Below are 27,376 nucleotides of genomic sequence, written 5' to 3'. Positions count from 1 at the left end.
GTCAGGTGGCAGGATTCAAGTTGAACAAACAAAAAACAAAGGTTTTGGCGAAAAATCTGACTTCTTTAGAAATAGATGAGTTTCAGAAAGAAACGGAGTTAACGGTGGCTAAAAAAGTGAAATACCTGGGGGTGAACTTGACGGGGAAAAATTTGAACTTATTTAAAGATAATTATGAAAAATGCTGGATTGAAATTAAAAAGGATTTAGAAATCTGGTCAAGATTAAAACTTACCTTGTTGGGAAGAATTGCAGCTGTAAAGATGAATGTATTGCCAAAGATGTTATTCTTGTTCCAAACCCTGCAGATCGTGGATAGAGTGGAGTGTTTTGGAAAGTGGCAGAAGGACATTACGAAATTTGTCTGGCAGGGCAAAAGGCCCCGGATAAAACTTAAAATACTAACAGATGCTAAAGAAAGAGGGGGGTTTGCCCTGCCGGACTTAAGGTTATACTATGAGGCAGCATCCTTCTGCTGGCTGAAGGATTGGTTTCTACTAGAAAACACTGATGTCCTAGATCTGGAAGGGTTTAACAATGCTTTTGGATGGCATGCATATTTGTGGTACGACAAGGTAAAGGTACATAAATTATTCAAGAGCCATATTGTCAGGAAAGCTTTGTTTAATGTCTGGACTAAATACAAGGACTTACTTGAAAATAAGACGCCGAGGTGGTTGTCACCAACGGAGGCGAAGACCACCAAAGGACTTAACACGGAGAGTGGTTGGGCTAAATATTGTGAGATAATAGAAAAAGTTGGAGATAATTGGAAGCTGCAGAGTTTAGAAAAAATAAAGGACAAGGTGCGAGACTGGTTTCTCTATGCCCAAATTCAAGAGATGTTTAAAAAAGATAAAAAGATTGGTTTCCAGGTGGAAAAATCAAAATTAGAGACAGAACTACTTGAACCTAAGACGAAAGTGCTCTCAAGAATGTATAACTTGCTGCTTAAATGGAACACACAAGATGAGTTAGTTAAATCAGCTATGATTAAATGGGCTCAAGACATTGGTTACAACATCATGTTTGAAGACTGGGAAAGGTTATGGAACACAGATATGAAATTCACGGCATGTAGTGCCTTGAAAGAAAACATTATGAAAATGATATATAGGTGGTACATGACCCCAGTCAAACTAGCAAAGATTTATCATTTGTCTGATAAAAGGTGTTGGAAGTGTAAGGAAGCTGAAGGAACGTTCTTTCACCTCTGGTGGACATGCCCGAAGGTGAAGGCATTCTGGGAAATGGTTTATAACGAGTTGAAAAAGGTATTTAAGTATACCTTTACTAAGAAACCAGAGGCCTTCCTCCTGGGCATTGTGGGCCAGAGAGTGACAAAGAAGGATAGAACCTTCTTTTTATATGCAACTACAGCAGCAAGAATTCTTTTAGCTAAATATTGGAAGGTACAGGAGCTACCCACGCTGGAAGAGTGGCATACGCAGCTGATGGACTATATGGAACTGGCCGAAATGACTGGCAGAATCCGAGACCTGGGAGAAGAGGCAGTGGAAGAGGACTGGAAAAAATTTAAGGACTATTTACAAAAACATTATAAGTTATGTGAATGTTGAGAATTTGTTAAGTTTTTAGACAACAAGCCTCAGATTCCAAATTTTTGATATTGCTGGAATTTAAGTTCTGATTGTGAAATGACTAAAGTCTAGGGTAAAGTTTCTATATTGAGGACTGTTGGAATTGTGAACTAATAATATTTCCCCTAAACCTAATATACAATTGAGGAAAGTACAAAAACACAGGAAACAAGGTATTAATTTGCTGTAACTTTATTTTATTGAAAAAGATGCAGGGGATGGAAGATGTGGGGAAGTCCAGTAGATCATGAAAAATTGTTTTGCAAAGTACGATTTCTTTTTTGCTTATAACCTTTTTTCTTTTCTTTCTGTAAAACTGCCTTTGTTGAATAACTGACGATGTATTTGACCTTGGAAAAAAGCAAATAAAAACATTATTATAAAAAAAAATCAAAAGAGAGTCCTCACAGTTCTGGATTAATTTCAGTTGAGCTGCATACATGAATGTGAAAACACAATGACTTTCAAAGGGGTCTAGTGAATGAAGCCAAAAGTGTACGTTACAAGACTTCTGTCAGCTTTTTTAAAGCAAGAGTGCCAAAGTAAGAATATTGTAGCGTAAGAGAAAGATAGCTGGCGTGTTCATTAAAAAGAAACACCAGAACATAACTGCTTTTTAACTATATGCAAGTCCCTTTCTTTCTCAACTTGCAAAGAATGATAAAGTAGGAGGAATGGAAAGCAGATACGGGGAAATGGTGGCACACACAAGAGTCAGGAAAGAGGACAAGGAGGGATGCAGAATATTTGAACCCATAGTCACTTCCCTGCAGGTTCTGGACTTTCAGCAGATGCAAGGGCTGCAAAAACCAGCTTTTCTTATATAATCAATTCTTACAGCACTGAGTTCCAAAGTAATTTTCAGGCTTGCTTTTCGACTTTATCACAGAACATCTTGTGTGCAAATGTATTCTGGGTGGCAGAAGGTGGGGGGCAAAAAAAAAAATTCAGAGTTATTCCTGTTATCAAAGCAGGAAAAACTCTCTTGTCACAACTTGCCAATCTGAAGATTTCCCAGAGTGAAACAACAGCAAGGAAAACATTCCCACTAGGACTTATTGAACAGATTTTGCACAGAGTCATATAAAGCCTGAGGTCACTGCTTTGTTCACACGCCACTAAAGCGAAGGCTATTAATAGGCTAAGCCTCGGCCGCATGTTTTACTTGAACTCCAGGCGCTCTGCCTGTCTGACTAAGCCGCCCTTTTGGAGAACCTCCATTTCAAGCTGGATCCAACGCTAGCAAAACAAAAAAAACACCTGAAGCTGGAGTATGAATGTAGCAAATAAATAAATGAAAACAATTCTTATACCCAGAAAGCAAGAAAAACAACAATAGGCTTCTGCAGGTCCACACTCCTGAACCGCAAGAAGACAATACTCGAGAGCTCAGATACCACTGATGCATCAAGCTGATTGTTTTGAAGTTTCTGTATCTGTTTTATAAATTTCAAAGTTACCGTATTTTTCGCCCCATAGGACGCACCGGCCCATAGGACGCACTGCGCCTCCCCGCTGTCCCCGGAGCTTGCGGGGCTGGCAGCGGGGAGAAGCACGCGTCTCCCCGCCGTCAGCCTCCAAACCCCATTGGGAGACAGCGGGATAGCGGCGTTATGCCTCCCCGCTGTCCCCCGACCTTGTGGGGCTGGCACTGCGGCTCTCCTGAAGCCTGGAGAGCGAGAGGGGTCGGTGCGCACCAACCCCTCTCGCTCTCCAGGCTTCAGCGAAAGCCTGCATTCGCCCGATAGGACGCACACACATTTCCCCTTCATTTTTGGAGGGGAAAAAGTGTGTCCTATAGGGCGAAAAATACGGTACGTTAAATGCATATTATTGTTGGTATCAACACCCACTCTCACTCCGACCCTGCAGTTAAACAATAATTGCCTGCTATGTTGAATAATCAATATTGCTTATTTTTTTATTTCTCTATTTTGTGTAGCAGGTTCCAATGTAACCACTGAACTGGTTTTTAAACTATTTTTTACCTGTGTTTATATATGGAATTGTTTTTAATTTTTTTAATGCTTTTCTTGTTGCGACCTTTTTACCATTGCATATTTTACTGCCCCAGGACCTTATGGTTAAAGTAAGAAACCTAAGAAAGGAAAACATACAAATTGGAGGATGGGAGGGAATCATGAGGACTAGGAGCAATCTGTATTGCAGGGATTGGACTAGATGGCGCTCGTAGTCCCTTCTGACTCTACAATTCTGTAATTCTATACTTTCAAGTGGATTTTGCCAGAAGAGCTCACCACCTATCATTCTTTGCATTCTGCCTTCGCCGGGCGACAACAAATAACAAGCTCACACCGAGGTTGTGTATTCAGGAGATCAGAGGCTGGTGCCAGCCAGACAACAGCCACTAGCTCAGAACAAGGTCCTTTTGGCTGCGATCCTCACCGCCTGCCCCAGTTAACCCTACCCCCACCCCACCCCAGCCACCTGCTTTCCCCCGGTGACTTTTAGTTGTCACAACTGGTGACAAAACCCTTTTGTGAATGAGAAGTCCTTTAACAAGCTCACACCTGTTTCTCATGGCACTGCAGCCCTGCTGAAAGCCTCCTGAAAGCTGCGCTGCCCCGCAGGTCAGAGTGGGTAAGTTAAAAAAAGAAAAAGAAAGAAAAACCACCCAAGCATTTTTGAAGCCTGAACCAGAGAGCAGCTGAGCTGCCATGTGGCTCTGAAACTGCCCTGCTGGAGTTTCGCTATTCAAGCAGCGTTTGGCCCCACATTCCAGGGCTGGGCTCGGCTTGAAGCCTGGGACATTCCAAAAATCGTTCCACTGACATTTCCTCAGGAGAAGGGAGTCCCCAATGCAGGAGTATCTAAGGCCAAAGGGCTTATAAGAGCTCTTCAGAGTCACATTCCAAATGGTCAGTGTGTGCAAATGCAGAAGGGGAGAGATGGAAGCATCTCCTGCACTGAGATCTTTGACAGGGCACCCATTTCTGGCTTTTGTTTGTTTATTTATTTAGATTTGCATGCTTAAAAACAACAACACACAAATCAAAGATTAGGGCAAGAAATCAGAATTAATTGAGACGCAGCATCCGAACCATTTCTGGCCAATCCAAAACTCTAAAACTAAGGTGCAGAACATTTTCCAGACAGAAGGCCACATTCTATTCAGGGCAGCTGCCTGGAGGCCACATGCACCCGGTGGTCTGAAGCAAATGTAGGCAAAGAAAATGTGAATTTTGCCTTTGTGCAGGAGGCAAGTTTCTACACACTCATGCACACCTCTTTCCTGCACTTAGGCAAGCAAGAAGCATTATTGGAGTTCAAAGACACAATCCAGATAGGAAAAACGCTTCTCAGTGGCTAATCCAAACAGGTAGGATCTTACCATGCTTTCAAAAGGCTTCAGTGGGAAAGTCATAATTTTTTGTGTGGTGGTGTGATATCTCCCTTTGGATCTGTGCTGCCTAAATTGGGTAACAGATGGCGTTGTTAAGAGGGAGTCCTTAGAGGAACAAGCGACAGTGCAAATGCTGTGCTGAGAAAATCCCAGTCCCTCAAAATCAATGCTCAGATTAAATCAATGGTGCATATTTGACGTTGACCTAGTTTTCATGCGTGAATCATATGCAGATCATTGACGTTTTTGCTGCACCAGACTTCTGTTTGTTTGCAAGCTGAAGTGTGACTGCTGTGGTGAGCTTGGCAGAAATACCAGTAGCCACACGGGTAGCGCTGTGGGTAAAACCTCAGTGCCTAGGGCTTGCCGATCGCATGGTCGGCGGTTCGAATCCCCGCGGCGTGGTGAGCTCCCGTCGTTCGGTCCCAGCTCCTGCCCACCTAGCAGTTTGAAAGAACCCCTAAGTGCAAGTAGATAAATAGGTACCGCTTTATAGCGGGAAGGTAAACGGTGTTACCATGTGCTGCGCTGGTGCTGGTTCGCCAGAGCAGCTTCGTCACGCTGGCCACGTGACCCGGAAGTGTCTCCGGACAGCACTGGCCCCCGGCCTCTTAAGTGAGATGGGCGCACAACCCTAGAATCGGACACGACTGGCCCGTACGGTCAGGGGTACCTTTACCTTTATGTTGAGTATGGGCTCATACTGAGAGCCAGTGTGGTGTAGTGGTTAAGAGCGGTAGTCACGTAATCTGGGAAACCGGGTTCGCGTCTCCGCTCCTCCACATGCAGCTGCTGGGTGACCTTGGGCCAGTCACACTTCTGTGAAGTCTCTCAGCCCCACTCACCTCACAGAGTGTTTGTTGTGGGGGAGGAAGGGAAAGGAGATTGTTAGCCGCTTTGAGACTCCTGAAGGGGAGTGAAAGGCGGGATATCAAATCCAAACTCTTCTTCTTCTTCTTCTTCTCACCCAGAAAGTGGCCTCCTCTGCTCCTGGTTCAGCATTACCAAGGCGGTAAGGTCAGCACTACAGTAGCACACAGCTGGACCATGAGCTACGGACCACACTGCCCTCTGCTGTTTACATAGAGTACAACCCCCCCCCTGCATTTGGTTTAGTTGACAGGAATCTTGTTTTTCAAGGTACAGAAGAGATAAAAACAGATAAAAACAGAGCAAACAGAAAATATTGAAGGAAATCTCTCTCAGTTCTAAGTAGCTCCCACAGTTACTGCAACCTAAATAAATGAGATATCATCAGAGACAGGAGTGCTGGGGAGCAGGAGCCTTCTTTTGGGAATCACCAGTAAGGACCCAGTAAGGTCCCCAATCACCATGCTTTACTTTCTCCTATGTAAGCGAATGGATGCCCTTCATTTGTATGGCAGAAATGAAAGCATTACAGAACAAGAGTCTGGCTGCTGGATCAAGCCAATAGCTCATCTAGTCTAGCATCTTATTTTCACAGCAGCCATCAAGCCCACAAGCAGGACTTGGAGTGCAAGAACACTCTCCCTACTTGAATACCAGTTGCTGGGAATCACAATTGTGCTCGAGGACAGCTTTTTGGTGGGGCAAAATCTGCCACCCATCCTTGACACACTCGGTGGCCCAACATTCATTCGCCCTCATGATTTCTCTGCAACGTACCATTTCCCCATTCCCAGCTCCTAACCATGTCTCAAAACCGCATTCCATTTGTGGGAGAAATCTGGGACTGAATCAGCTCAAGCCTAAGTTTTGTTTTTTGATAATGAAGGGAATGTTGCTAGTATACAAATAGTCTTGCCTATTCTAAAAAGGTAAGGAGATCATCTAAATATAATGGGTTCAGATAATTACTTTTGTCCCCCTCATCTCACTTTGGCCTGGAATATAATCAAAACATAAGAAAGCACTTAACGTAAAACCACTTTTAGGAGACAGGGGATCAACTTTTTAATTGATACTTACAGAAGACAGACAAATAACAAGATGTACACTTTTTTTGAACTGGAATTCAGAATTTCATATAGCTTAAAAAGATACATTCTGTAAAAAGGGTTGCCAATGTGTTGCCCTCCACATATATGACCACAGCTCCCATCATTCACAACCACTGTCCATGTTGGAAGGGGCTGATGGGAACTGTAGTTCAACAACATCCAAGGTCCACCATGTTGGCTTCTGCTGCTGTAAAAGGTAAGGAAAAGATGTATAGCAAGATCCACTTCCACCCTAACCACCTTCCCTCCATAGCTACAAATCTGTCTTAAGATTCTCACCAGCCTGCAACCAAACATCAGGTATTAAATAGATAAGAGATTCAATATATCTGCGACACTGGGGTTACTGCCCTTGAGCTCCTTTGTGTCACTGAGCTCTTCCCAAAGAGAGAACCAGCTGGCTAACTGACTGAAGACTGCTGTGTAGGAAGATCATTTCAAACTGGAAAACTCCAGGACTATTTAAACACACACATTAACTTTCCCCCTTCCCACATTCAAATACATTTACTGGAAAAGAGAATTCAACACAGAGCCAATCTTGTCTTTTCTCAATGAAACTGCAAGCTACAAAGGCATCAAATGAAGAGCAGAAAGAAGCCAATGATATCATACATGTTGCAATTCAAAATCCAGAGTTGTCTGTTCCAGCGGACTGCGTCCAGAAGAAATAGAGGGCGAGTGGAGAAAGCTGCATAGTTGTAGAATGGCTGTTTTCACACCATTGCGACACTTAAGAAACACTGGGGTTAGAAGTGCCTGGAATAACATGAGTTTTTTTGCAAGCAGCCTTGGCTACAAGGTCATTTCCGTGCTCTCCATTGTTCAAGTGTTCCTGGTCTTGCCTCTTGCGTTTGTTAACCAAATGGTTTGCTTCTTCATTCCACTTCCCTTCTGGGAGGCCAAGGGTTCGTAAACAGGCAATGGCTGCAGCTTGTTCTGCTAACTTCTTTGACTTTTCCCTGTAAGAAAGAACAAAACGTAAGGTAGGAAGAGAGCAATTTAGAAACGTACATGCTGCCCAACCCCAGCTGTGACACTTGCATGTCCTATGATGAATTCTCAAGGTAGGGCTGGAAAAGACTCCTGATTGACACCCCAGAGAGTTGCTGTCAGTCAGTGTAGGCAATACTGAGCAACATCAACTAATGGTCTGACTTGATATACAGCAGGTTCCTACATTCCAATTAACCACGGTCTGCCTGGGTTTGGACAACACAGCAAGCTGTAATTAATCAAAAGCATCTGAAATCGTCACAGCTGTAACGGAGGGGACGGAACAAGCCCAAAGCTTGCTGCAGTTCATTCTGGCAAAGCAAAATGGTAGTTTAGTGTGCTACATCTAAACCAGTCTAAAGCATGTGAAGTTCTTTAAACATTTGAAATCGCTGTGCCTACACACCAGCATCACTTCTGTAATTTACAGGTTATGCAAACTAATGAACAATTATATGTTGTTCCCTCTGACCCTCCAGCTCCCATTTGGGGTAAAAAAGCCACCCTCCAAAAAGACTTACCATAAAGTTGATCTGTACTTTTGTTCTGCTACCGTGACAATAGAACAGAAGAGTCTATCTAGTGGTCTTTCAACCTAAAACAAGGCAAGACATCAAAGGATAATTTCATGTTGTCTTCATAAAATGAAAAAGAAACCTGTGAGCTGGCTCTGGCTACAGGGTCATATATCCTCTTGGGAAAGTGGTAAGGGCAGCCCTCAGGTGGCAGGTCCCTGGAATTGCAACTGTGAAATTGTAAATGGGAGCAACAGCACAGCTCTCTTTGAATACACGTAACTTATTCAATAGGTCTATTGCTGTGGTACTTCAACATGAAACATCAGATCCTGCCCACCAAGCAGCTAGGATATTTTAACTTGATGTTGGGGCAAATGTCACCACCAAGAAGTAAACCTGTGTTTGGCCTGTACCACTTCCCCTTGCAGATTGGAACTCATCCAACTGAATTTTCTCATAGAAATCTAGGTGTCAGGCAGAAGAGTTTGAGGAGATTTCACCCCTCCCATATCCAAGAATCTGCTGATGTCTCTGCTGATTCTCCAGAGAGGAGGGGTGGTTCTGCTCTCTACTTATTCCCTCCAGCCTCTCATCAAAGAGAGAGAGAGAGAGAGAGAGAGAGAGAGACAGAGAGAGACTGAGTGTTAGAGATCGTGTGTATAGATAAGGTTGCTGCTAAGAGCAGCTGCAGACACTCAGTGCAGTTCAGCTTTTCCATTTAGCTCTGTATATAGTTGTATTATAGTTGTAGATAGAATAAAGAAGATATTCTACAGAGCTGCTCTCCGAGTCGTTTATGCTCTGCTATACTCTGCTGTGCGACGACTGTCTTCTTGTGGGAGTGAATCCGGTGCTCACAACTCTAAGCTGTGAGTCCACAGCACTTTGACCTGTTCCTGTGCAGAAGGTGGTCTCTGGAAGTGCTACCCAGCTCGCCTAGCCCAGTCGGGGTTGAAGTGGATGAGTCCAGTTGTTGGCACTGGCTCAGGGGCGATGCTGACAGAGTTCTAGCCCAGTCTACTCCCTGACATGCTAGTTGTCTAAATGAACTAGCTCTCACCTGAACAGTAAAGTTGCTTAGCCCAGATAATAGGCCCACCAGAACTAGATCTACAGCCTGTTTCAAAGATGCAAGGTGGATGTATGATCCAGTAAATACAAAAGCAGAAAACAGTTTGTCGGGGTTTTCACAGAGGAACTAGATGAGAAAGTCACCTCTCCCCTTACAAGGAACAGTTTTATATTTGAAATGTGGAACTATGTGCACTAATACTAAGAAATGAGCAAAAAAAATCAGAAAATACCACCCTTGTAAAAGCTGCCCATCTTTGAAGAAAAAGTGCTCCAGACATATAAAATAACTTCTGGCAATGCAATTTTTTGCAAAAAAATAGTGTGGAAGGTTTCACATACCCCTACAATAAATGCCAGAGGGTGGCATCAAAGATGGCTGAAATCATATCTGACTGGAGGTCTTTGATTCTGGGAAGCTTCTATGTCACAACTTCAAACACAATTATTGCAACTTCAAATGATAACAGCTTGCATGTGCCCAACAGCCACCACAGATAAATCTTAAATCCTGCTCAACATTATCTTTGTAATTATACTTTGCAGGTAGCTCACACATTGATCTGAGACTCAATAAGTGTTCAGAAACTAAACACATGTGGCATATTCATTTACAGACAAAACTGCCACATAGAAATAAAACATGAGCACCACTTTCTACAATAATAATAATAATAATAATAATAATAATAATAATAATAATAATAATATAATAATAATAATAATAATAATTTATTATTTGTACCCCGCCCATCTGGCTGGGTTTCCCCAGCCACTCTGGGCGGCTTCCAACAAAGATGAAAGATACACTAAAATGTCACATATTAAAAACTTCCCTGAACAGGGCTGCCTTCAGATGTCTTCTGAATGTCAGGTAGATGTTTATAGCTTTGACATCTGATGGGAGGGCGTTCCACAGGGCAGGCGCCACTACCGAGAAGGCCCTCTGCCTGGTTCCCTGTAACTTGGCCTCTCGCAGTGAGGGAACCGCCAGAAGGCCCTCAGAGCTGGACCTCAGTGTCCGGGCAGAATGATGGGGGAGGAGACGCTCCTTCAGATACACTGGACTTTCAATCATGCTGCACACTACCTAGAAAGCTGATTTATATGTTCGTGTGTGAATCAGCCCATTTCCCTGGTAGCAAATCCCATCAAACTCAATTGGACTTTTTTCTCAGTACAGTGGTACCTTGAGTTACAAATGCCTCAGATTACAAATGCTTCAGGTTACAAACTCTGTTAACCTGGAAGAGTTACCTCGAGTTGAGAACTTTGCCCCAGGATGAGAATGGAAATCGTGTACGGCTGGCACAGCGGCAGCAAGAGGCCCCATTAGCGAAAGCACGCCTCTAGTTAAGAACAGTATCAGGTTAAGAACGGATGTCCGGAGCGAATTAAGTTCGTAACTAGAGGTACCACTGTAGACATGTATAGGATTACACTGTGTCTTTCAAAAGAGTACTTGTTGCAGAACACAGAGACTCACAGTTTCATAAACAGGCTGAGGGTGCTTTTCTTTCCTACACCATTCCAAGAGACACATTTTGGGTGTGATCTGTGGGGGATATTCTCGTCTGAAGAGAAAAGCAAAAACATAATTATTAATCATCCCAGGAGAGTGAGTGTGTTAAGTCTTTGGATGGCAAAAGGATGACTGAAGCAGGCACAATGCAAAAAAAAGGGCTGCAGGAACAAACTCTTATGGGCAACTGACCTGGTTGTGTGGTGCCTGTGCTAAAAATAAAAATTAAGCTCTGCATCCAGGCAATCCAAATTCCGAGCCAATAAAATCCAAATTCTACAACCTGAGTTGTAGACCCAATGGAATTAATGATCAATGATTAACTTAGTTTCAATCATTTTGTTGGGTCTACTCTGAGTAGACCGTGGTTGCATACCCTCATTTATTATATTCTGCATAATTAATTCTCACTTTTCCTAATCATAATCAAAATTAAAGAGTATTGTGAGGGCACCAAAGGAACTTGCCCCTTGCCTGCAATCATTGAAAATTGGCTCCTCTCTGGCTCCTGAAATTTTAGCAAGCATTTCCCACACACTTCCAAGCATATCTGTGTCACCATCAGGGCTTCTTTAAATACAAAAACTGGGACTCTCAGAAAGCTGAACCTTGTGCCCAATGCAGACAGTGACCATTTTAGGTGCGTCTGATATATGTGCAATTGTGTCGAAACTGGAAGTGATCACAAAACATCACAACTAAAGGCAGGGGCAGAGTGGGGTGTTTGCAGGTTTTTTTCAATGGAGAACAGAAGACATTGGGATAGCCCTGTACTGAAAGAAACAGAAGAATCAAATCCTTTTTCTTACTTATCAAATTTAACAGCCATTTTTATGACATCAGAATCTTCACTGTGGTCTTCTTCATCTTGGTTGCTAGCTTCTAGAGATGCTTTTTTGGCTTCCAAAAGAGCGGAAGTTTCTTGGTAAAAACTGCTCATCTCAAAAGCTTCACTAATGACAAACAAAGCCACAATACATCCAAATTAATATTAGAACTATACCCTCTAATTGCAGAGAAGTTTTAAAGAATGTATCAGGTGTCAAAACTAGCATCTATCACAGGGATGGTATTACTATTTTCCCATTTCATAACTTCTTAAGAAATGTCTTGGGCAGTTTATGCCACAAAATTTGTTGCACGGCTGTGTATGAAGTGTGTGCATAGGTTTCTTTAAAACTGCAGGATTACATTGGAAACATGGAAAGCTGATGTGGGGAGATGATTTCCAAAAAGATTTTGTTCCTTTGTCCTGAATGATTATGCTGGAGCTACATTTTTACATCAAAGCCAAGATCTCTCCTGAACAGCTGCCAAGCAGCAGCATGGGGTACTAAGTTATAGTAAGGAAGAGGAAGATGTTTAACCTGACTGCCATTTTGCCCTGCAATCTTCACACACCCCACTCTGCTGCAGCAACTATGTGCCTGGAAGCCCAGTTAGCGGAGTGACTGGGAAGTAGGTAATGCCGGAGGAAAGCAGTAGACCAAGTTAAGCATCCTCTCCTACCTACCTCTTTATCCCCTTTACTCTGCCACTTGGCAGTGAATGCAATCTGTCACTGAACATGCTGCTCTGACCTCAAAGACTTGTCTTTGACTCTCTACTAGATGCAATAAACCATTGACTACTAGGAGGTAGTCCTAAACTACTTTTTAAAATTCAGGGTCCTCGTATGGTACTTTAACTGAAAATTTAAAACAGCAACCTTAACAACACACTTCAAATGCATTTACATTTTAAAACTCATCCCTTTCCATGCCCTCTTCCTCAGGCACAGTACAGTGGTCGCTTTACCAAGGGCTATTTACTTTGGTTCAAAAGGAAATACTCCTACCAGATTTCCTGCATGGATTGTGCTGCATGTAGCTTCTTCCCTTGTGCGTTTTCTAATTGCTCCCTTAACATCTGGCACAAGCAGTACTTGGTGTTGGTGTAGTGGTTATCATATCTCACTGCCTGATGAAAGCAATACAAGAAACAACATGGTAGAAGAAAAAGCAGATTGCAATCATCTAGTGAACCTACAGCCTGTGGGCCTCCTTCAGTCACTTACTGAATTTCATCCAGCTCATAGTAAGTGTATCTAAATATAAATCTATTAAAGTAGACTGAGAAGGGATGCTTTTGCCTTTATTTACACTTTCACCTTTCTCAAAACTATCCCTCATTTTCCCTTGTGTGAAGTGTCTCCCAACATATTATTTGTGGATCAATGGCTCTTGGGGTTGGGGGGAGGCCTCCCAATCCTGTTCTAGCCCAGGCCATCCCATCTTGTTTCTTTATATCCCTAGGTTGGCTAAAATCCTACTATCTTGAAGGCCTATTTATCTAAAAACAAAGGGCTTGATGAAACTCGTTAAGATGGAAGTGCTGTTGTGGAGTAGCTCTTGAATCTGGAAATTGGGTAGACAGCATGTTCTGGATAGGGTTTGCACTTCCCTTAAAAGAGCAGATTCAAGTTTGTCACTAGAGCTCATTTGTTTCAGTGCCATGGAGTGTCTTTCCTGCTTTAACTGGTTTGCCAGTTACAATCATTCCTGGATAGAGTGTGGCTACAGTGACTCGTGCTCTGGTAACCTTATGTTGGATTATTGCAATGCACTCTCTATGGGGCTGCCCTTAGGGTTCAGGTAACAATGATCCTGAAAGATCTTCATTGGCTGCCTATTCATTTCCAGGCTGAATTTAAGGTGCTTCCTGTTCTCACAGTGACCATGGGAATTCCACAAGCAGGACTCTATCTCTCCTTAATGTTTCCAGCAACTGGTATTCAGAAGCAACAGTGGATGTAGATTTTTTAGAACAGAAATCAAGAAACCGTACATATTTGATATATTCCTGCATGACATCCTTTAAGGGCCATGGACCTTCCTTCCTGAAGACAGAGGGGTTCCACATGGCAGCACGAGCAACCATGACTGAAGATGCTGCTGTTACTTGCTGGAAGACCTTTATGTCAGAATATTCTTTTATGAAGTCATGAGAGCCTCCACTGAAATAAGAACAGCATTACTTCTATCAGTATTAACAAACTCAGTATTAGAATTTAATCTTTTTTAAAAAACAAAACAAAACACCAAGCTACAGCAATGTAGTTTAATTCCAATTAACCCCACAAAGCTTAAAATGAATACTTCCCTATGCTACAATCCTTGCAAGCCAAGAATGGCACTGTTTTAATTAGACTCATTTGGTTAACAATGTGCCCCACTATTTTATGAGATCATGCTGATCCAGCAAAGGCCTGAAAGGTACTCAAACCTGGTGCTATTGTTGCAGGCAGAAGGATTAAAGGAAGTTTATCACCAAAGTAGTCAAAACAATTGTGCAAAACTTCTTATTCATAGCGAGCGTCCAAATAATAATAATAACAATAATAATAATAATAATAATAATAATAATAATAATAATAATAATAAAGCTCAGGAATACTTTAAAGCAAGCAGAAACACTTCAGCCAAAATAAAAGGACTGACATCAGGAACTTGCACGACTGTGGATATGCACCAGCACAGAATGTGGTTTGGGGAATCCTGAGAATTTTAACTTTTAAGCCAACAGACAAATCTGGGACTTGGGTCCACCACTCTGCCCCTGACAGGCACCCAGCTCCAAGGTACTGCTGAAGCTGCAATTAATCACAGGATAGGATAACATCCTATGTCAAGCTCACCTAAATGATGCGAAGTCCTTAACATTTGTAATTTCTGGGAATTTTGGAGTTTGAGTGCACATTAAAACAATATGCTAAACCAATGTTTTTTTAAAAAAAATGAATTTAGGACTACGTACACGTTGTTCTGAGTGCTAGTATGATGTCATTTATCATGAATGAATCTTTCAGTTCCTATCTCTATTTTTTCCTCAACATTCTGCCCATTGCTAGATAGGGATGCCTCACAACAAAAGGTAGCAATCTAGTCCCACTTACTTGGCTATTACTGGTATAGAGACTGCTTCAGAAATGGCTTTGATCACATCACAGTGGACAGGATGCTGAGGCCTCTCTTCTTTCTTCCTTTGCAAGGAAGAGAATGAAAGGAAACAAACAGATCAAAGATTACTGGCGCAGAGCATTCTTCTTCGCAGATGTAATTCCAGCCAGCCAGGCCCTTGCGGCGCAGAAATACATTCAAGAAGGGCTAACCAGAAATTATTTTGCTCCAGAGAGACGGAAAATTAACTCACCTTCCATGAACTGCAACAGCAGCAACACCAGTCCGCTCTATCTTCTTCACTAAACTTATTGTTTCTTCTTTCTGGAAATGGAGAGTCACAAACCGCCATCTGTTTGCAAGTTCCCTTCAATGCAGGCAGTACGTAACTCTATGATAACCTGGGTATATGCCCAATGAGTGATGGGAAATGGGCAGGCCTTGCCTGACATCTGTACCCTTATGTCATGTTTGGCTAAGAGCCTACACACACAGGCCCAGTGAACAAAACATTACACTCCAACTTTGAGGGGTGACGACAGGGTCTACATGCAGTGAGCTGTACATACCTAATGCCAGAGAGGGAAGGCCAGTGCATCCCAGTTCTGCTTCCCCTCTCCATGTATGTTCTACGCCAGCAGGAGCTATGTCTATCTTTGGCTTATTAAAATAAAGGTAAAGGTACCCCTGCCCGTATGGGCCAGTCGTGTCCGACTCTAGGGTTGTGCGCCCATCTCACTTAAGAGGCCGGGGGCCAGCACTGTCCGGAGACACTTCCGGGTCATGTGGCCAGCGTGATGAAGCTGCCCTGGCGAGCCAGCACCAGCGCAGCACACGGAAACGCCGTTTACCTTCCCGCTATAAAGCGGTACCTATTTATCTACTTGCACTTAGGGGTGCTTTTGAACTGCTAGGTGGGCAGGAGCTGGGACCGAAAGAAGGGAGCTCACCCCGCCGCGGGGATTCAAACCGCCGACCATGCGATCGGCAAGTCTAGGCACTGAGGTTTTACCCACAGTGCCACCCGCGTCCCTCTTTGGCTCATTGCCAAACAACTTTAACAGAGCGATCCTATACATATTTACTCAGAAGTAAATCTCCCTATGTTTAAGAGGTCTGACTCCCAGGTAAATGTGTGCAGAATAGCAGCCTGAACCCCACAAAATGAATTTTCGTGTCTTATTGCTGAGACCAAATTCAACTAGTGACAGCACCGTCCACCCAGGATGTTGCTGGACTTCAACTCCTATCAGCCTCAGTCAGCATGAGCAAGGACCAGGGACAATGCTTAGGGCCACAGGGTCTCTATTTCTGGTCTAGACAGATTGTGCATGGATGCAACTTTTGATTTTCCTATTCACAGAAGGGGAAATTTCACAAGAGTTGCTTCTTCCAACTTTGCAGTATTCTGCATGATTAAACCATTTGCTTGAGCAACTATTTTGAGCTGGCTTTTGCAACAGATATATTGCCTGCCATCTTAAATTTAAAAGCTAATGATTTCCATCCTTTTAAGCTTCCTTGGTTTGTCATAGACTGCCTAGGCAGCAGTGCTATTTTATTCATTTCTGATAAAATACAACTATTACTGTATTATCATAATTTACTGTGCTTTCTGGTCAAAGCACTGCACATTTGCCCAAGATCCAATGTTTCAAAAACCACAAGATGTTCTTACTGACGGCAGGATTCTGATTTTGCAGGTCACTGGCTTAGAAATGCCTTTGACAAGGGTAGTCAGAATCTAAAGAGACAAAAAAGGACTGTTTCAGCAAAAGGAAAGCAGGACTTCAGTCTGCCAGAGCCAGTGTGGTGTAGTGGTTAAGAGCGGTAGTCGTCTAATTTGGGGAACCGGGTTCGCGTCTCCACTCCTCCACATGCAGCTGCTGGGTGACCTTGGGCCAGTCACACTTCTGTGAAGTCTCTCAGCCCCACTCACCTCACAGAGTGTTTGTTGTGGGGGAGGAAGGGAAAGGAGAATGTTAGCCGCTTTGAGACTCCTGAAGGGGAGTGAAAGGCGGGATATCAAATCCAAACTCTTCTTCTTCTTCTTCTTGACATGCCTAGCTAGTACTGCTAAGATTTCCTCACTTGCTCTGCTCCCATCCCTCCCCACTTCACTTCCTTTCTCAGTAAGAAGCATGGAGGAGCAAAAGCACCTTAAAAAGTGAACAACATCTTAAATCTAATTCACTATCTGCTCAGACCGTTTGTTTTGTTTGTTTGTTTTGTTTTACTTATATACCAGACTTCACCCGAGGATCACACAGTATAAAAGCACAAAAATACACAACATAATAAACCACATATCTTGAGGTCAAAAGTTGCCTTCCCCAGCCTGGTGTCATCCAGATGTTATGAAATACAGCTCCCATCATTCATAACCATTTGCGATGCTTGCAAAAGACTTGAAGTCCAAAACAACTGGAGAGCACCATGCTGGGAAGTTTGACTTAACTAATCCCTAGAACAATTGCTTCATGCTACTCCCAACTGTTCCTTCTGAGCAGATTTCTTAAAAAAAAAAGTTGTGGTATGCTTGCATTTTCATCAGCTTTCGAACAGCGCACACCAGTTACTCTGGCACCCCATTGTTATTTGTTCATTCTCTGAATCTCATTTGTCCTATGCACAGGTGGTTGGAAATGTTCAAGTACCTTGTTTTTGTACTTCATCCTTTCAAGGACTTTTAATTCTTGACATATTTTGATAACTTTTTAAAAAAATCAATAACATTCCATATGCTCTGGAAGTCTTTAGAAATCAAGGATTCTAAGCACAAGCTGGTTCTTTGGTCCTGCACTGAAGAATGCCCCCAAATCCAAAAACTATAGCTGTTGAGATAGCAAAATAGCACTACAAACCATCCTTTGTCTTAAAACATTCGTGATACAACAGCAGACATTTTAATGCCTTGCCAACCCATCCAATTCCCAGGATATTTTGCAGTTTATTCTTTGTTGAGTTACAGCATAAAGCAAAAAGCAAGACAAAATAAAAATGAATACAGAAATTACTTACAGATTCTATCTTGTCGGGATCAGACAGGAGTGCTGCTCCCATTCCTCCCTGGGAAAAGGTACACACAAAAGGCATTCATTATCTCTGTACCACAGAACCAACAAGGCACTTATCAAAAAGAATATAAAGCAGTACAGTCACACCCACACATGAAAATTTCAAATCTCCACATATTATGCAGAAAAATCATGTCTGCTCCCATGGATCATTATTACACTTTCTGTAATGCTAAGTATTGACAAGTAGTCTGATACAAAGCAATGTACATGTTTCTCAACCCCTGAAATCTTCAATTCAGGAATGAGGGACCTGGTGGACTCCAACTCCCATTAGCACTAGTCAACATGGATGATGGGAGTTGTAATCCAACAATATATGGAGGACCACAAGTTTCCCTTTAGTTCAAAGCATCTCAGATAGGCTGGGGTCTTTCTCAGCTATGCCTGTACCCCCGGGCTAGAAGGACCAACAGTCCAACTCAATGTAAGGTATGAAGGTGGGTCTGGCACCAAGAGGCTTCCCCATATCCTGCAACTACAAGAACCTATTTCTTAAAATGGATATTAAGTCGAACTGCATGCATAAACACAAGATGCATTCTTTTTAACGGAAGAAAAAAAATACAGCTGGACAAGAGTCAACCTACCTTAGTGGAATATTCTTTGGGGCATCCCATATTGACATCAATGCCAGCAACATCATTCTCTCTGAAATGCCAGAGAGAAAAAGAAATTGTGTATGTTAAAACCAAAGGACCCCCCAAACATTTATACACTGCCTTTGAACAATGGATCTCCAAGGTGGATTAAAACAGTAAGATACAAATCTCTCATCTCTCAACTGTGGGGTGGCTAACCAAGGCACTGGCAGCTGGTGGGGACACAATGTTAAGAACTGGTGTTTCTGTTGATGCCATTCTTACATTGCCCAGCAGTACTGGGTGGTCACCAAGTGGCAGTGCTTCTCTTCTTCCAGACCAGGTGGAACATTGCTTTCAGCTGGGCTGGAGAACTCAAGAGAGACGCTTAAGGTGCATTATGTGAAAAAGCCAATCCCCATGCTCCTTGAGAGCTTTTGCCTTGCTGGGAGGTGTCCTTGAACAGTGATCATGCAATTTGTTTGCTTGGATGGGGAGCACATGGGTGGATGAAGAAATTCTCAACTTTTGCAGTTCAAATTCACATGATAGGGTGAGCTCCTGTTGCTCTGTCCCAGCTTCTGCCAACCTAGCAGTTCGAAAGCACCAGTGCAAGTAAACAGGTACTGCTGTGACGGGAAGGTAAATGGCGTTTCTGTGCACCCTGGCACTTGTCACGGTCTTCCGTGCTGTGCTTCTGGCCCATCTACTTTTGCCCCTGGGAGGCTGTCCAGAAGGGAATACAGCCCACAGGATGAAAATGGTTCCTCATCCTTGTCACAAGGTCCCATTTGGGGGTATTAAAATAAAACTTTTAATATAAGGAAGCGACACTTGGCACAATAACCTAAACACATCATTAGGCTGTTACAAAGAAGCAGGCCCTTATTAGCTACTGTTTTGCCTGGTATAGGTGTAAATGCTGGCATGCGGAGTATCATCTTTACTCCTGATGCACAAAAATGGATGCAGTGAGAGAGTAATAAGCAAGATAGTAATTTTTGTCAATTTATTTGCAAGGCTTGGTGAATTGGTACAGATCATGCCAAACCATTCTTTAGCAGGCCCCCAAAGGATGAAAAAGGTTTTTATAAAAAGGTAAAATTTGACAGATACTTACACAAGTTTGGCTACAGCCAAGGCTCTCTCAGCATCTGCTGTCCCCTGAACAGCACAGCAGCAAAGAGAAAAAGACATAAGACAAAAACAGTTTTACCTTTTTGTGAACCACTTTGAGGGTTTTTTTACAATCAAGCAGTGTTGCCATTTTATGAAATAAATAAATAAAATAATTAATACATGGCAGACAAGAATTACCCACGATTTCATCCAAACCTTACAAAACAATGTACTCTCCTACACCCATGAAATCACAAGAGATCTCATTGGAACTGTCCTTAGCAGTACATTAACAAATGTAAATACCACAGATCATATTTGGATAGCAGGATGTTGAGAGCTAGTTACTTCCTACCATTTGAAAGACAACATGGTCCTTTTCCCTTTCACAGGTCCTGAACACAACTCTTTCATTGGGAGCAACGAAGTCCACTGTTCCAAGCACCTCTGCAGGACAGAAAAGGGAAACAGAACAGCATGAAGATAAAAAAGCATGCATCCATCTTTTCACTCAAAGTGTTACAGTTCTAAGATCTTAAGAGAGAAAGAAAAACAAAATTGCTGCCAGATTTTTTTTAAAAAAAGCATGCATTATAAAGATGATTGGCAGGCTTTCCGTTTTCCCAATTACATTTATTGGGTGTATCATTGTTAGATTAGTATTAAACTCTTCCAAAGGAAGCAGGCCCATTACAATACACTTCAAACTCAAAATATCAAATATTTATATGCTGCTTTTTGGTGCAGAGTGCCCCTATCTCTAATAACAATCCTGAACAGGTTGAAGTCCCAGCAACTTATAACCTGAATCTTCAGCAATAGGAAGGGACATAGTGTACTTATATTTATTTTATTTCAAGGTTTATTTAGTTCATAGTTGAAGAAGTTCACAATTACCTACACAACCATTTGGTCAAAAGGACCCCATTCTGGGGCTGTGCTAGAATGCATTCCATTAGCCAATATTACGGGGAATATTTAGCAGTCTGTGAAGATTTTCTACTAAATTAAATACAAGCTGAAGACAACAAACGATTCTACCAGTGCTCTGAGAAACACTGGTTTAAGGGATGCTTCAGTTAAGCCAAGTACAGGGAACCATTGACCCTCCAGATGTTGCTGAACTATTATTCCCATCAGCCTCAGGAAGTATAAATAATGGCATGGGATGATGGAGAGCCCAAGAGAAGAAAACTGGAAAGCCCCACCTATAACCTCACCTTATTTGTCCCTCAAGTGACTGAATATATAAGCAGATACTTGCCATTTGCAACTCTCTTGCACTGCAGCATCTTTATGTCAATCAGCTCCTTCAAGAAAAAAGACAAAAGTTATAAAAATGCATCAAACAAAGGGAAAGGTGGATTCATATACACAAAGGCACCCCAACTTAATCATGATTTAAACCGACTCAGGTTCCTATTACCAGAATCCAAAAATGACTTTCAGGAGTGGACTTGAGTTGGACTAACCAGCTTCAAGACATTTGTTAAGGAAAAACTTAACAAATGTATTCACAGTTGCTCACTTCTCCTGGCTTGGACACTGTGACATTGGAAGAAGAATGCTTCCAGGGAGGACAATACAGCCAGAACCACCACTGATACATCGAGTCCCTCCCATGAGGAGTTTCCCATCAAGTCAGCAGTCTGAAGGGAGAACTATGTCACAGGAGCTGCCCCATCCTCCTGCCTGGACATGGTCACCAACTCTGCTCCCAGAAGAGTTGCTTTTAGGGAGGGACTGCTGTGTTTAAAGAGAAAGTCAGCCAGAACTGCCACTGGAATCAGCAATGAGTTGCTGATCTTCTAGACTGCTAAAATCTGCATAGCAGAACTATATAACTGTGTTATAAGAATTGTAACACATTTAAGAAGTTCTGCTAGACTTTGCTTTTCCCTCTTCCTGCCCATTCCTTTTTCCTCGTGTGTTGTAGGGTTTAGATTACAGGTCTGAGGGAAGGATCTATCTTAGTACTCATTTTGGTAAGAGGGCCTTTTTGGCTAAAAGGCAAAGTATAAGTGCCTTAAATTTTAAAAAGACATGTAAACCCTGGTTAGCATTTAACACTGTTAAGTTCTGAGTTGAAGTTTCCTTTTGCTGCTTAAGCCAGGAGTAGGGCATTTGCTCCAGAGGCTACATTTATGCACCATGCTAAACCATGGTTTAATGCTACATGCATGAGAAGGAAGGAGCCACTGCAAGCCTTGGGCTCATGCATTCTTCCTACTTTCCTGCATTGCGGAGAGGATTTTGGCAGAGTTTCACATCACTTTCCACAAAACGCTGTTGAGGAAAGGCTTGTGGCCCTTGGTGTGGCAGGCACAGCCCGACAAAAGAAAGAGCAAAACTCCAAGTTTTGAGCAACGTCCACCAACATACTGCTTGTTTGCAGTTAACCATAATGAAACAAAATTAACACAACATGCAAGCCAAGCCACTGGGAACAACGTGAGCAAAATAGAAATATTCTCTTGCCTCATTGACTCAGCCACCCTACCTCACAGTATACAATATCGGCACCATAATCCAAAGCTAGAAGTCGCATTGGTAGGGTCCCAACCCTGACCATAGGTGCCAATATGGCCTTATTTCTGAAAGAAAGCGATGTTGTGTTCACCGTCATGTTTCTTGGATTGTCTGAAATGAAAACATTTTGGGGGCAAAATTGAATTATTGTTAAACAAAGACAAAGACAAACTACAATAGTATATCTTACTTCAGCCAAGAAGCAGTTCAGAGTGGGAACTTATATATGAGCTGGAAGCTTCATTTCCTTCCTAGTTCTCAGTCAGGCCCCAACCCAAGCAAGTATTTCCAAAGCACTTCCCCCTTCTTGCAAAGCCATTTCTGACCCCATGGGGGAAGAGAGGGGGTTGCGGTCTTGCCCCTCCCCCAAGCGCGGGGGCTGGCCTGCTGCCCCAGCGAGAGTTGGGGGAATCCCTGGGCGTGCCTTCCACCCGTCCGCCAATCGGCCGGCTGGGGGAGGCGTGGCCTTGGCATACTTAAGGCCAGGCACGCCCAGGGACCACCCTCTTTACTCCTGGCCAGCTGAGAGGTTTTCCCATCCCACCCACCCTTAGGTATAGGTTAGCTTAGGTAGATATGACCTTGCTATGGACTTCGGTTGGTCGCCGCAAGGGGCCTGGTAGGAATTTTTCCAAGTTGGCGAACTTACGGCCTTTTGGTTTTTTCGCCTACCTCGTAGCAAACGTCACAACTTTCTTTAGTATTGGCGGTTAGGCATTGGCTGGGGGTTCAATTGTTATGCAAATGGATCGGGGGGAAGGTACGCCATCACCTTCCCCAAGAAAAGGGGTAGTCCGGTAAAGGACTCCGGGGGGCGTTGTCTTGTCCGAAACCTGGGAAGGTAAGGGCCTCCGGCACGCCCCCGAGCGGTGACACCCGTGGGATCCTAGTTGGCGTACTTCAACAGGACCCCCCACGGTTCGTGTTAACCCATCCCGGTCACCATGCCGGGTAGTGGATAGGTGCCAATGCCTAAGGCCAATACCTTCAATTCTCTAATCAATAAAGTTGTGGCCTTTTCATGCCCAATTACCTTAATCAACGTCTCCTGTGTCTTTATTTCTGGGGGGGGGAGGGGTATTGACACGCAAGTAGCCTCATGGGCAGCTAGGCAAGCACTTTGAAATTACTGCCCCTGTGGGAGACTGGGATGTGTGATAATTTTCCCCCTTTCACTTGGTCACTCTGTAAGACATGGCACCTGAGCTTGTTGTACTCCCTAATCCTTTCTCCTTTTTTGTCATGTCTCTTGGGGAACCTGCAGACAGGGGCTGTCCATTGATTTAGATTTATTTGTAAGTCACTCTGAGGGCCTTTTTTGGCCAAAGAGTGGGACAAAAACACTTCTGAATTACTTCTCTTCATTCTGCACTAGTCAAGCACATCTACAATACAATGTTATTTAAGGAAACAGACAAATTGGTAAAGGATGATCAGAGGCAAGAAAAATAAGAAGGAACTAAAAAGTAAGTGCAGTTCAACAATGGAACTAATCAATTTGGGATAGCTTTTCAACCCTGCTGCAGGCCTTCAAGCAGAGGGTGGAAAGCAATCTGTTGGGGAAACTGAAGATCTCGTTTGACTGTATTGATTACAAGGCCCTCTCCAAACTAAGAATCAATGAAAGTCCTGCTTCATCTTTTAACTAAGTGTGTTGGTTGAGTGGTTCCCAAGCTTCTTTCCCCATGGCCACTTGAAAACTGCAGTGTCTTGGCAAACCACTTCAAATGATTTTTCTGTCTGTTGTAGCAATTGCAATATGCTGTGGTAGGTGCTACATGTTTTTTAGCAAATAATAAAACATACTGTTGCTTCTGCTTTTCTTCACAAACAGTTCCTAGATTACAATTTGGGAGCTCCTGTGTTAGTCTGCTGAAGAAAAGAGAGAAAAGGCTTGTATCTGACTAGGTCATACTCAAAAGCAAACCCATTGAAACCAACTGAATTAAATCAGTCGCGACTAACTGAACAGCACTGATTTCAATGGGTCTGTTCTGACCATGAGTTCAGTGCCAGATGTAGGGTGGTGCGGGCAGTTTCCCCACACAGGGCATTGAGCCAAGGGAGCACAAAATGGAGAAGATCCATAATTGAGAGGATTTGAGGGCGCCACATTATGAACCCTGATTTGTTAGATACAACCCAGATTTGCAGCACCTTAATGACTAAACAAATTAATTATGGCATATTAAACAGCCTAAGCAACCTCCAGGTGTTGGTGGTCTCCAATAATAGGGTCAATTGATGCACCAAGGAGAGGAAAAGACCAAGGCAGTTAAGGGGGGGGGGAACCATTGGAAAGTTGTGGGACTCCAGTTCCCATCAGCCCCTGCCAGCACAGCCAGCGGTTCAACATCTGGAAGACATCAGGTTTGGGAAGGCCGACTTATTATGGACTTATGTTTATCGCCTTTAATGTTCTGCTGCTTTCTTCTCCAAGCACGGCTAAATGAGAGCCCAGCCCAAAGTTAGGGAAGGGGGTTTTAGGGGAGGGGATGGGGGCCTCCTTTATCCCTTTAAGGAGCTTCAGAAGGAGAGGGGCAGAGGGGCGGCCTAGAGGAGGCAAATGCCATTCCCAACGAACTCACCACGCGCCGGACTCAGCCCCGCCTCCTTCCTCGAGGAGTCAGCTACCACGCACGCGCGCCCATCCCTTCTCCACCCCCTCGCAGGACGTCATCCGCACAAGTCTTCCCTTTTCCCATAGATATAGAAATAGAGAAAAATACAACTTCGATTTCCGAGTTCTACTTTTGAAAACAAAATTTAAAAAATGAAAAGAAACATTTTTGTTCTTCCCTCGGAAATTGAGAGATGTCCATAGAAAACAACAGAGACTTGGACCGTTACAATTTTGGGCATCAGCCCTCAAATATTTAGGTACGGTATGATGAAGTGCTAGATACGGTATGATACCTATGGAGGTACCACAGCAATAGAGCGACACCACTCTACGTGCATAAAGAGTCCATAAACAGACCTTTTTTGTGTGACTGCAATATCTTGTTATATTTCTGTAAGATCATCCCGGCTGGAAACTTCATGCGGAAGTATCACTCTATTTCTTTCTCTATGGCGTACCAACTGTCCATTCTCTGAACGCGGCACAGCGCACGCGGTTTACGTCATCAGCCGACGACCGCATGCGGTGAGGCCGATCGCCGAATAGAAACAAGAGCGGGCTTGAGACGTCATTAGAACGCGACTCTTATCGAAACTTTCCTATTCTGCTTTGCGGAGGCTCGGTCTCATGGCTCTCGCTGCGTGCGGGGCCTCTCGGGGCGCCCCGACCCGCTTTTCCCCGTGGCTGCGGCTTGCTTTCGACCGCTGGGTCCTCCGCCCGAGCTCCGGCGGACCGCCGCCCGCACCGGAGTCGGAGAAGGAGAAGGTGGTGCGGATCCCGCGTGCATGGCAACTCCGGCTGGAGCGGGGCTCCTTCAGGCGCAGAGGAAGAGGCGCCCCCGCAGCTGACATTCCTCGGACCGGGAAGCTTTTGCTGCGGAGCCGGCGGCCGGAACTCAGCCAAGCCGCTCGCCACACGGTGGGGCGCTGGGAACAGCCGCCCTTGGTCTCGGCTGGCTGGAAGCATCGCTTGTCTCGGGGGGACTATTTCCAGCTGCAGCGAATGCGACAGGAGGCGCCTCAGGAGCGAGACCCCGATGCTGCTCCCTCCTCTTTCCAAGCTCTGGGAGTGCAGCCACAGCTGGCCTCCATCTTAGAGGATGTTCTCAGCATCTCTAAGCCCACTGCTGTGCAGATACGTGCCATCCCTCCCCTGCTGACGGGATGCAATGCGCTGTGTGCTGCAGAGACTGGCAGCGGGAAAACCCTGGCCTACCTGCTGCCCCTTATCCAGCGGCTCTTGCAATCCCCGGCCCTCACATATGGGGCCGCTGCTATCCCTGCCCCCCGCTCCTTGGTGGTGTTGCCATCCCGGGAGCTTGCAGGACAGGTGCGACGCGTTGCCTCTTACCTGTGCACTCCACTGGACTTGCAGGTGACAGATATAGGTGGTGGCCGGGGCAAACACTCTGTCCAGCAGAAGCTCCGGGCTGGTCCTGCTGATCTCTTGGTGGCCACACCAGGTGCACTGTATAAGGCTTTGCAGAGAAAGGGATTGTCCCTGGAAAAGCTGTGCTGCCTAGTGTTGGATGAAGTGGACACCTTGCTGGATCCCACATTTGTAGACCTTGTGGAAGATGTGCTTCGGCATGCCTTCTTTGCCACTAGCCCTGAGGAACTTGGTGATGTTTGGAATCCTAAAGCCCAGTTAGTGGCTGTAGGAGCCACCCTTCCAAAGGGGTTGGGTGACCTGCTGAGTAAAGTCACTGATCTGAGCAGCTTCAATGTCCTAACCAGCTTTAGTCTGCATCGTCTTCAACCTCATGTTGAGCAAAAGTTTGTGCGTCTGAAAGGCGCTGACAAGGTGGTGGAGCTATTGCAGCTTATAAAAGACCGGGGGCCCTCATCTGGAGCTGTTTTGATTTTCTGCAACAAGGCCAGCACTGTCAACTGGCTTGGTTACATTTTGGATGATCATAAAATTAAACACCTACGCCTGCAAGGACAGATGCCAGCACTTGAGAGAGCTGGCATCTTTGACACCTTCCAGAAAGGCCAATTTGACATCTTAGTATGCACTGATATTGCTTCCCGGGGTCTGGACACCACCCATGTGGAGCTAGTTGTGAACTATGACTTCCCAGCAACACTGCACGATTATCTGCATCGTGTTGGGCGTATTGGTCGCACAGGCAGTAAGTTCCCTGGGACTGCAGTTAGCTTTGTAACCCACAGGTGGGATGTGGACCTTGTCCGGAAAATAGAAACTGCAGCTCGTAAAAGGACTCCATTGCCAGGGATGGAACCTGTTGTTAAAGAAGCTTTGTCTAAAAAGAAAAAGCCCTGAGTCTCACTAAAGGATTCTAGTTTAAAGTGATGTTTGAATAGGTACTTGACTGTGTAAGTGCAATCAAACATTCTGTGTACTTAGGTTGAGAACCTGTGCAAAAGAGCAGCCCAACCAAATAACTATGTGTACTCATTAAAGGCACAAGCATAAATTACTGTTGGAATGG

The 27,376-nt window shown here is 44.0% G+C and overlaps 2 protein-coding genes across 3 annotated transcripts in view; one reads left to right on the top strand and one right to left on the bottom strand.

Moving 5' to 3' along the window:
* The window catches only part of DUS2 (dihydrouridine synthase 2), a 37,018-nt gene extending 12,605 nt beyond the window's left edge, over positions 1–24,413 (bottom strand). The window contains exons 1-16 of one of the 2 annotated variants that reach the window (XM_081920369.1): positions 24,105–24,413; positions 22,270–22,409; positions 21,034–21,079; positions 20,125–20,216; positions 19,771–19,814; positions 18,660–18,720; positions 18,014–18,061; positions 16,671–16,736; positions 15,246–15,316; positions 14,989–15,075; positions 13,881–14,049; positions 12,892–13,013; positions 11,864–12,007; positions 11,019–11,106; positions 8,465–8,538; positions 6,876–7,909 (exon numbers count right to left, since the gene is read on the bottom strand). In XM_081920369.1, coding sequence (XP_081776495.1) covers positions 7,681–7,909; positions 8,465–8,538; positions 11,019–11,106; positions 11,864–12,007; positions 12,892–13,013; positions 13,881–14,049; positions 14,989–15,075; positions 15,246–15,316; positions 16,671–16,736; positions 18,014–18,061; positions 18,660–18,720; positions 19,771–19,814; positions 20,125–20,216; positions 21,034–21,079; positions 22,270–22,395 — 1,467 coding nt within the window. In that variant the 5' untranslated portion in view covers positions 22,396–22,409; positions 24,105–24,413 and the 3' untranslated portion in view covers positions 6,876–7,680. Of the gene's footprint in view, positions 1–6,875; positions 7,910–8,464; positions 8,539–11,018; positions 11,107–11,863; positions 12,008–12,891; positions 13,014–13,880; positions 14,050–14,988; positions 15,076–15,245; positions 15,317–16,670; positions 16,737–18,013; positions 18,062–18,659; positions 18,721–19,770; positions 19,815–20,124; positions 20,306–21,033; positions 21,080–22,269; positions 22,410–24,104 lie in introns of those variants that run through there. The other variant, XR_014170775.1, reaches the window with a different exon arrangement.
* A 1,034-nt stretch (positions 24,414–25,447) lies between these two features.
* Positions 25,448–27,361, top strand: DDX28 (DEAD-box helicase 28). Its single transcript, XM_081920348.1, has one exon. It carries the CDS (start codon positions 25,549–25,551, stop codon positions 27,205–27,207), a length of 1,659 nt encoding a protein of 552 aa, XP_081776474.1. The 5' UTR covers positions 25,448–25,548; the 3' UTR covers positions 27,208–27,361.
* Positions 27,362–27,376: the final 15 nt, after the last annotated feature.

The sequence above is a fragment of the Podarcis melisellensis genome, assembly GCF_964234715.1.
Source record: "Podarcis melisellensis genome assembly, chromosome: 8".
Lineage (NCBI taxonomy): Eukaryota > Metazoa > Chordata > Lepidosauria > Squamata > Lacertidae > Podarcis > Podarcis melisellensis.
Note: the sequence above shows the minus strand (reverse complement) of the source record. Positions and strands in the feature narration are given on the sequence as shown.

What these genes read in the sequence shown, in the direction of transcription:
- DDX28 (XM_081920348.1), top strand. Translation starts at nt 25,549, where the DNA reads ATGGCTCTCGCTGCGTGCGGGGCCTCTCGGGGCGCCCCGACCCGCTTT.